General features: G+C 34.7%; 1 protein-coding gene across 1 annotated transcript; it reads left to right on the top strand.

Moving 5' to 3' along the window:
• Positions 1 to 273: 273 nt before the first annotated feature.
• LOC101889498 (glycogen phosphorylase) lies at positions 274 to 10823 on the top strand. Its single transcript, XM_005189347.4, has 4 exons — positions 274 to 729; positions 8080 to 8608; positions 8670 to 10276; positions 10347 to 10823. Exons 1-4 carry the CDS (start codon positions 487 to 489, stop codon positions 10500 to 10502), a joined length of 2535 nt encoding a protein of 844 aa, XP_005189404.1. The 5' UTR covers positions 274 to 486; the 3' UTR covers positions 10503 to 10823.

Raw genomic sequence — 10823 nt, 5'->3', positions numbered from 1 at the left:
ATTTATGCATTTTAATTAAACCTAAAAGACGATGGGAATTAAAATTATAACTCATCAACAACTCTCTGGTTGTGAGAAATGATTTGCAAAACATGCAATTCTAATTTATTTCATTTCAGTACCCTATGATAATATTAAGAGAAGTTCAAGTGGAGGCAGAAACCGATAGAGCTCCACCAACAATTTGGCTCTCTTATAGCAGGAGCAGAGAAACATCTCATTCCTTTTTTACTTTTGTTGTGTTTCAATAAAAATTGTGGCAGCCAGCCGTACTCCAGAATTATCGCGACAAAAAAACCAGTCGGTTGTTGTTCGTTGTTGTGTTCAGACTCGGTCGTCGTCTTGCATTTGAGTCGTTGGGGTTCAGCTAATAAATTGAAATAAGAAACAGAACATCTGCTAACGAGAAAGTGAAAATTAGAATTTTGGAATTCTTTGCTCGCTATTTTGTGTGAACAGAACTGAGAGAAGAAATAGTGAAAGAACATGTCTAAGCCACAATCAGATGCTGATAGACGCAAGCAAATATCCGTACGCGGAATTGCCGAGGTTGGAAATGTCACCGAAGTGAAAAAGAATTTCAATCGCCACTTGCATTACACCCTGGTCAAGGATCGCAATGTAGCCACTTTGAGGGATTACTACTTTGCCTTGGCCAATACCGTTAAGGATAACATGGTCGGCCGCTGGATCCGTACACAACAGCACTACTATGAAAAGGATCCCAAGGTAAGTTACACAGCCACACGCACATAGCCTTGCAATCAAGGAATTATGTCATTTTTTGGGGGATAATTTTTCCGGATTTTGCAAAGCATACATCCATTTCCTATAAATATGCGGGTTCCGGGTGTGTGTGACCGAACTTCATTGCGCATGTTGTCCTCAAATCTACACACTTATGGTGGTAGATTTTCCTTTGAAAATATATTTTGAAAAATCTCGTAATCGAATTCAATTACGACACAGATAGTTCTTTTCTTTCCATCTCATCCATCCTTTTCATCTAATTTGGCACCTGCTTTCATTTCTTCTGTTCTTTTTTGAATCGTTTTTTTTTTTTTGGGTACGAATATGAAATTCAAAACAAAAGTGATTAGAACAAACAATCTAATACAAATTTCATTTAATTTTCTAAATTAGTTTTCATTTCTCGTCTCTTTGCTTTTTAACGATTGTTGTCCTTCAAATGCAGATGCAACTGAATTTCGAGAAACCGAAAGCAAGAGAATGTAAAATTTAACACAATCAACTACTAAATGGGATCAATGCCAAGCAAAAAACTGCAACCGCCAACACCAGTAAACAATTTTAGTGTTGTTTTTAAAAGCTGAAATTTTACAAGCATAAAATGACAGCTTTAAAATATTAGCATTGCAAAATAAATTTGGGTCAATCATGCTTATTGCAATAAATCATGTACTTGAAAGGCTAGATAACATCTCGTTAGTTAAGTTTAGGTTGTTTACTGTCATTTAGTTAATATGTAACTGGAGGACAGAGAAATAATTTGATTAAATAATTTTAGAAACAAGCAAAGTTTAATTTTAAAAACATGATCAGTATCCTGTCAGAAAAAATTGAAATACTTTCTCTTATTAGAGGAAATCTAAAATGAAATTTACAACTCCACATTACAGTAACTATATTACAGTAATCTATATTTTTAAGTGAATAAGTTTAAAATGGAGTTGTACTTTACTGGCTTCTTTTGAAGCTGTCCACATATAGTTACGAAGGTTACATTCATATTTCAACCACATCCGATTTGGGTTTTAAACATAAAAAATTATAACAATAATGTAGTTTTCCTACATTATATCTGAAATTTAAGGAAAATTTAATATAATTGTTAAAATAGTGTTTACTATAACTAAATGTGTGTCTCGTGTTCTCCAAGGATCCATGCAGTAGATATGATGGAAATGGGAAAGAACTACTAAATCTAATTTTACAGCTATTAATTTTAGGACTGCCAATGGGTAACTATTAGAAACTGAAAATGAAGTATGTTCTTCTACAAATTCATATATGACGTTATAAAACTAATTACATTTTCAGAAATTCAAACAGGTCCTATTAGAATATTTTATGGAATAGTTATTATTTCAAGCCCAGGAGTTCCTAGTATTTTTTGATAAACAAAATGAGACATATAACTTATAAAAAAACACAAAGGACGGAAGAGGAGACAATCATAAATTGTCCTATTCAGCAGTGCTACCCGTAAAAAGTACCTGAATAGAACATGTGTGTGGGAGCTATAGCTTTATCGACACCGATTCTCGCCAAATTTCACAGACTTACTACTTCGTGTGGTTGAGCCACATAAATGAATTGTGCCAAATGTGGTATCTCAATTGTACAAGAAATCTGACCTTACTTTTTTATATAAATATAAACAAAAAATAGGAAATAAGCCGGATCAGGAGCCGAAAAAAATATTTGGTGCTATTGTATTTTTATTACTGTTTATATTGTACGCAATTGGGTTCACTTTCATGAACTCACAGAATCTAGCCTAGCCAATTTATAGGTTAACTCATGGTACAATAAGGAGGTAGAAAAAAACTTCCGCAAAACTCCGAAAATACACCCCCGAGGCTATGCCCGCTTCATTATTTTTCAAAACTATAAATACAGGCCAGGAGGTCCTGGTCACGTCTTGCTGCTGAAGTGGCTGCAATTTAAAAGTTTTACATTGGCTAAACACACTCTCGATAAAATTGTTCAATAAAGAGTCTACCCCAGTTTTGTATTTTGAAGTCACATTTTTTAAACTGAAAGGGTTCCAATTTGGCATTATAGAATATTGGCTCCTTTCGAAGCAATTTTACTATTGTTAAAAAAAATACTATAAAGATCTAAACATGTTTTATTTTTTTTAGTTTCATATTATTTTAGTTGAGAAAGGTTAGTTTATTTTATCAAATTTACACTGAACAATATTTAAACAAAAAAAAAAAAAAAACAAGCAAGCTGTATGTTCGGACGGGCCGAACATTGAATACATTCCACCATTTGGAACGAATTTGGCAATTAAAAAAAAAAAAACTCCGTTAAAAATTCTGTTAAAATCTTAAAAATGCTGAATGTAGCCGTCATATTAGGGTCTAAACGACGATTTGGACCTGCATAGGCAACATTTGGCATAAGTCATTACAATATTCAAATTCGAAACTTGAAAAAAAAAATCGATGAATAATGTAGCTAATAGCATAATGTAGCAATAGATGCAAAAGGGTTCGAAGGACAAATTTTGTTAAATGTAACTAGTAACGAAAATTTCGGCATATTCACTGAATTTTGTAAATTTTTTCGTTCCTTAAAATATTTTTGTGGAGACAAAAATTATGTTTGTACGCATAAGACATCTTTCATTATCACCAAATTTCCTTACTCGCACGTGTTTTATTATTTATGCCACATACATTCATTCATGCTACTGTGGTGTATATTCAACGCCACATAGGGAATTGAGAATGAAAAGGCTTCCAAAAACCTCCATCAACCTGAATACTAAATGTAAACAACAATGACTTTTGTTGGCTTGAACACCAACCAGCAACTTCAATAGTATACGCCCTTCCATGAAGGTCAAATACAATATTTTAACGTATAAATTTCCATGACATTCAATTGTCAACAATTATGTATATTAACGATTCTCTGGAAGCTACCACAAAACATAATAATAAATAAAAGCTATATGCACAATTGATTCATTTATACCATATATAATAGTATATCTAAAAAATATTTATTCTTATTTATTAGTATGCAGTTTTAGAATATTCTTGGCACTATTTCAATATAAATATGTATAAATGAGAAATCCCACAAAATTTTCTTAGACAAAGAAATTTAAAAAAAGAGTAATATTTTGAATATGATTTTATTTTGGACACACGCCGCCGACTACGCCGCAGAATGTATGTCTGGGGACAAATTCATTAGACCAACATTAGCGTTCGTCTTGCTATGTTTTTTTTTTTTTTCTAAATTAATTTTGTTACTGTGTGTGTCTTCTTCTTCTTAAAGTTGATTTTCTTTTTGTGTATGGTCTCTCCTCCAATAGAGCAACTTGCCCCCCAAAACGTTAGACATCTATCCATTCGTCCAATATATTCATTGAGTTTTGTAATAATAAAATAAATTCTTTTCTCATTCAGAGAATATAATATTTTTTCAAGGTCACTGAAAGGTTATTTGCTATAAAAGTAGCACAAAAGAAAAAAACGTGCTGCTGCTGCTGCTACAGAGGCAGCGTGAAATGGAAAGTGCTTTATTTTTGGGGTGAACAACATAGACTCGAAGATCATTTGTCAACAATTAGGTTGTTTTTTGAGTTCTGCTGCATATTGTGGATAATTTGCACTTAATAATATGAAAATAGGTATAGACTAATCATCATATTGAAATGTACAAATATGTAGTTACAGGGTGAGATAAAAAAAACTCCAACAAAGTCAAACGCCATATTTTTTACATTTTTTTTAAATAAAGTTTGGATTTGTTCGGATTTTAAAATAAGTTTGGATTTGTTCGGATTGGTCACCTTTGGCACGAATCACCAAAATACTTTTGTACGTTTGTTAACAATATAATGAGCTGTCGCTGGAATAATTGAAACAGCTGTCGGACGGCTTAGAAATGGCAGGAGTTTGAAGTTGGTTGCAGTTTTTTCATCTCACCCTGTATATTCCCTATCATTTGTGTAATATTGTATTTCTTATTCAATACCTACACATTACACAAATTAAAATAACCTTGCACCTCTGTGCAATGATTTTTATTAGAAACCACATATGTTAGACACCGGTATGTGCATATGTTCGTGCAATATGTGAAGTGAAATCACAATAGGCGCCAAAATGTAATGTTAATCTCAACAAACACTTCCTTGATGTTGTTATATTACATTCTATTTTATTACATTTTTATTTTAGATCAGGGCAGATAATCAATTCAACTGGACCATAACAAAAATAGTGAAATCAACAATCTTACTTATCAGTACGGCTTAGGGATGCACTTGTTGAGACAGATGATGGATTTTGTGAAACATTTCATTTCATATTATTAATTCCTATTTTTTTAATTTTGCTATCAAAATTAAAATTTGGAGGAAGGACGGCTCAAAAAGATTTTATTAATTTTCCTTAATGTTTCCGTAATGTCAAATTTATCTGTAGAAGATTTTCTGCGTAAAATATAACTGTTCATATATAATTTGAAATTAAATAATCATATTTTAACGTTTGGCTCTCAAGGGAATGCAGTTAAAAGTTCCACTTTCATTGTCGATGGCACCTTCCTTGACAAAATACTTCAAATAGATTTATTAAAAGATACCAAATATTGGACTTTGACCAAATTGAAGCAGCCAAAAACTTTAAATGCAAATCTATACAATTTTGTCAATATTGCAAATTTAAACATGGTCATTCCTATATATTCAATATTCTATTGTTTATGTATAAACAAACCACGCTTTTGACATGTGTTCCGCTAAAACAAAATCACCCATAAAGATTTGTTGTGTTATCATCAAAATGTTGCTTGGCCTCATTAATGTATAGTTAACAACAACAACAATAAGAAAAACAAATCGTTTACACAATTTTTTTGCCATAATCAATAGAAGATAAAGTGCAGTCAATTATTCGCCAATGATAATGGGTTACTGTTTCCATGAATCCTTTTTCGAAAACAAAAACATACTTAGATATGACCTTGCTCTGGTTATACTTGGTTGCTACTTGTATTTTTAATCGAGGACCGATTTTATTATTGAAGTTATTCAAGAGGTTTCTATTTATGTTCATCTAACTATTTTGGTATTTGAAATATTATTTCATTTGCATTAGTGGGGGTTTATCAATACATATGGGCTAACAATAGTAGTTGACTTAAGGTATAACTATCCATACAAACAAAAACAAATTTGAGAAATAAAAAAAATATATTTTTGCAGCATTTCATGAAAATCATTATTACGAAGTTTGAAAATTGTAAAATGCATAATTTCAAACAAGAAATTATAATCAGTAATCTTTGTAAATTCCAATACCTTTCTATCTTTGGTTTGGTTTTAGAATTCGGTGCAATTTGGCAATTTTTTGAGCAAAAAACTTCAACAAATCAAGTATGGGGGCTATACTAAGACATAGACCTGCATAAACAATTTTCCTTCAAATACAAAATTTGACGCAATTGCAGTGTATAATGTCGCGAAAATCCTAGAAATACCGAATATCTTGGGTTAGTGTTATAAGGGTGGTCTAATAAAACGTAGACCTATATGGACAATTCTCTTCCAGGGGGTAAAGTACTCATAGGTAATTCCTTGTGTGGATTTTCAGAATATTCCATTGAAAAATGTGGCTAAAATCTTCGCGGGTAACTATTGTATGGGAGCTATACGATATCATGGACCTATATAGACAATTCTTTTTTAGGGGGTAAAATACTCACAGAGAACTCTTTGTGTAGAATTTCAGACAATTCCATTAAAAATGTGGCTAAAGCCATCAAAATACCAAATATAGGGGGCTACAGTTATATGGGGGCTATACAATATCGTGGACCGATATAGCCCATCTTCGAACTTGACCTGCATGCAGACAACAGACAGATCGGTGCAAATTTTTAGCTTCCTACCTTTATTCGTTTTGACTCTAGCGTGATTACAATAGACGGACGAAGGGACAGGGCTAAATCGTCTGAGGATTTTACGCGGATTGGGTATAAAATGGTTATTATTTCGATGAGTTACAAACGGAATGACGAACTTGGTATACCGTCCATACTATGTATGGTGGAGGGTATAAAATTTAATGATTTGCAAACGTTCTTCGTTTCATTAGAAGATAAATTGTTGACCAAGCAGGTTGGAAAAAAACTATGACAACGTATTTCATTCCCTTATTTTTTTATTACATTTCTAATGTCAAAAAAAAAAAATTAAATATAGATTGCCATTTAACAATGATACCGCTTGGTAGCTCCTTGTACTTTTCGAAAACCCATAGCATTAGTATCACTGCAGGAACTAAGGATGACACTAGCACATCATTTTTAATCCAGGCTTATGTATTTTTTTATTTCTTAAAAGAAAACACCAAAAATGGATAGTCTATCGCAAAATGTTTGGCAGCATACCTATTTCTCATTGCTGCTTGCTTGTTGTTATAGGTCATCTAATAACTGTCAAACAGTCTAAAACTTGTTTATGTTTCTTTGGAAACATTCAAGTTTTTTTTATAAATATGTATGTATTTTTATACGCACTGAGCAGCATATGGTGTAGGTTTTTTGCAATATATGCCACATAAAAATAACTTCAATTGGAACAACCTGTAATGCAGTGTGCACTGTGCTCTAATGTAGCGTTAAGTGTGCCAGCAATGTCAGCCTTAAAAATAAAAATAAAAAAGACAAACAACATGTTGCACTTGATATATATTTTTTCTTTCTCAGTCGCATATTTTTTACGCTATGTGTCTTTTACTCATTTCTATTTCTAATTTGCACATCAAAATATACACACACGCCTATGTACAAAGCTATGCACATGCAAGTATATTGGGAATAGTGGGCACACAGTGAGGGAATCACATCTCAGAGATAAGACAAATAAAGAGAGTACAATGTACTTGAAATTCATGTTTGACTGCAATTACCTCTCATTGTTATTATTGTCATGGGGAGAGTATATTGTTGTGGGGAGAAATACTTAAGAGAATGATAATGGTCGTTTGTTGTGTTTGCACTCTTAATACCTCTCGATATTTGCAATGATAGCGAAAGTGCAAATAAGAAATTTTAATTGTATTTTTAAAAACACGTTTTGTTTGTAAACAATTTGGGAGCGGTGTACTTACGGCAGAAGTGGACTCAATGCACTCTAAAATCCATCATCCTTAACGGAAAATTTATAAGCAAATAAATTGGCTATGGAACTGATATCCAAAACAAGAAAGAGGTTAGGTTTAAAAAAAATATCCTTGGGTTATATAATAAATTCCAAATAAATAAAAATCCAAAATTAATAATAAATATTCTTTTATTTTCCAGCGCGTCTACTACCTATCTTTGGAATACTACATGGGCCGTTCCCTAACAAATACCATGATCAACTTGGGTGTCCAAAGCGAATGCGAAGAGGCCATGTACCAATTGGGCTTGGACATTGAATCCCTTGAAGAAATGGAAGAAGATGCCGGCTTGGGTAATGGTGGTTTGGGCCGTTTGGCTGCCTGTTTCCTCGATTCCATGGCTACACTTGGTTTGGCCGCCTACGGTTATGGCATCCGTTATGAATATGGTATTTTTGCCCAAAAGATCAAGAACGGTGAACAAGTGGAGGAACCCGATGATTGGTTGCGTTTCGGCAATCCATGGGAAAAGGCCAGGCCCGAATTCATGTTGCCTGTAAATTTCTATGGTCGTGTCATTGATACACCCGAAGGCAAGAAGTGGGTTGATACACAAATCGTATATGCCATGCCCTATGATAATCCCATTCCTGGTTATGCCAACAACTATGTCAACACATTGAGATTGTGGTCAGCAAAGTCTCCCATTGATTTCAATTTGAAATTCTGTAAGTAACAAACATATTGAGCAAACTTCCAAGAGAAGAGATTTAATTTTGATTTTTTTAGTTAACGATGGTGATTATATCCAAGCTGTTTTGGATCGTAACTTGGCCGAGAATATTTCTCGTGTCTTGTATCCCAACGACAACTTCTTCGAAGGCAAGGAATTGCGTTTGAAGCAGGAATACTTCATGGTAGCTGCCACTTTGCAGGACATCATCCGACGTTATAAGGCCTCTAAGTTCGGCAGTCGCGAAGCTGTGCGCACCAACTTCGATCACTTCCCTGAAAAGGTGGCCATTCAATTGAATGACACCCATCCCTCGTTGGCCATTCCCGAGCTAATGCGCATCTTGATTGACGAAGAGCATTTGGATTGGGACAAGGCCTGGGACATCACTGTACGTACCTGTGCCTACACTAATCACACAGTCCTTCCCGAAGCCTTGGAACGCTGGCCCGTTTCCATGTTGGAGTCCATTTTGCCACGTCACTTGCAAATCATCTACCACATCAATTTCTTACATTTGGAGAACATTAAGAAACGTTACCCCGGTGATTTGGAACGCATGCGCCGCATGTCTTTGGTTGAAGAAGATGGTGAGAAACGCATTAACATGGCCCATTTGTCCATTGTGGGCTCTCATGCTGTTAACGGTGTAGCCGCCATCCACTCGCAAATTTTGAAGGACGATTTGTTCAATTTGTTCTTCCAAATGGATCCCAAGAAGTTCCAGAACAAAACCAACGGTATTACCCCCCGTCGTTGGTTGTTGATGTGCAATCCTGGTTTGTCTGATTTGATCAGCGAAAAGATTGGCAATGAATGGCCCGTCCATTTGGATCAATTGGTTGCTTTGAAAAAGTGGGCCAAGGATCCCAACTTCCAACGCGAAGTTGCCCGTGTCAAGCAAGAAAACAAATTGAAATTGGCTCAAATTTTGGAAAAAGACTATGGCGTCAAAGTTAATCCTGCCTCCATGTTTGACATTCAAGTCAAGCGTATCCATGAATACAAACGCCAATTGTTGAACTGCTTGCACATTATTACTTTGTACAATCGCATTAAGAAGGATCCCACCGCCCAGTTCGCTCCTCGTACCATTATGATTGGTGGCAAGGCCGCTCCCGGCTACTATGTTGCCAAGCAAATCATCAAATTGATCTGCGCCGTTGGCAATGTTGTTAACAATGACCCCATTGTTGGTGATAAACTCAAGGTTATCTTCTTGGAGAACTATCGCGTCACCTTGGCCGAGAAGATTATGCCAGCCGCTGATTTGTCTGAGCAAATTTCCACAGCTGGTACTGAAGCCTCCGGTACCGGTAACATGAAATTCATGTTGAACGGTGCCCTCACCATTGGCACATTGGACGGCGCCAATGTTGAAATGGCCGAAGAAATGGGCAATGACAACATTTTCATCTTCGGTATGACCGTTGATCAAGTTGAGGCCCTCAAGAAGAAGGGTTACAATGCCTACGATTACTACAACAGCAATCCCGAGATTAAGCAGTGTGTTGATCAAATTGCTGGCGGTTTCTTCAGCCCAGGCAATCCCAATGAATTCAAGAATATTGCTGATATTTTGTTGAAGTACGATCACTATTACCTTTTGGCTGATTATGAAGATTACATCAAGGCCCAGGATAAGGTGTCTAAGACATACCAGGTATGTTAGAAAAACTAATGATTTTTTTGGGTTTTGTTTATTAAAATGTTTTTTTTTTTTTCAATTTCAGAATCAAGCCAAATGGTTGGAAATGTCCATCCACAATATTGCTTCCAGCGGTAAATTCTCCTCGGATCGTACTATTGCTGAATATGCTCGCGAAATCTGGGGCGTTGAACCCACTTGGCAAAAATTCCCCGCTCCCGAAGATGCACCCGCCAACTAAAGTGCATACATTTTTTGGTTGGAGAAAAATATACATTTTTTAATTATTATAAATAATAAATATTTAATTTAAGTGAAATTTTTCTTTTTTTAAAAAACTACAGAAATCTCGCTATGATTATATGAATGCACAACATCGTCGTCGTCGTAACTGTACAACAGCTTTTGGGCAAAAGTAGGCAACAAATGCAAATTCCTTCTGCCCCGAGAGTTGAACAAAGTTTCTAAATTTTATTCATATATATGATTGTTACTAACAAATGAAATTGTAAGCTAAACACAAATTTTATTAAAATAGTGTATTCGTAAATTAAAAGAAAAA

This window comes from Musca domestica, unplaced genomic scaffold, assembly GCF_030504385.1.
Source record: "Musca domestica strain aabys unplaced genomic scaffold, Musca_domestica.polishedcontigs.V.1.1 19, whole genome shotgun sequence".
Taxonomy (NCBI): domain Eukaryota; kingdom Metazoa; phylum Arthropoda; class Insecta; order Diptera; family Muscidae; genus Musca; species Musca domestica.
This window is presented reverse-complemented; position numbering and strand designations above follow the sequence as displayed.

Excerpts from the sequence above, each read along its gene's own strand:
- LOC101889498 (XM_005189347.4), top strand. The coding sequence starts at position 487 with ATGTCTAAGCCACAATCAGATGCTGATAGACGCAAGCAAATATCCGTA. Across the intron at positions 730-8,079 it reads ACTATGAAAAGGATCCCAAG|CGCGTCTACTACCTATCTTT; the intron begins GTAAGTTACACA and ends TTTATTTTCCAG. Across the intron at positions 8,609-8,669 it reads TGATTTCAATTTGAAATTCT|TTAACGATGGTGATTATATC; the intron begins GTAAGTAACAAA and ends TGATTTTTTTAG.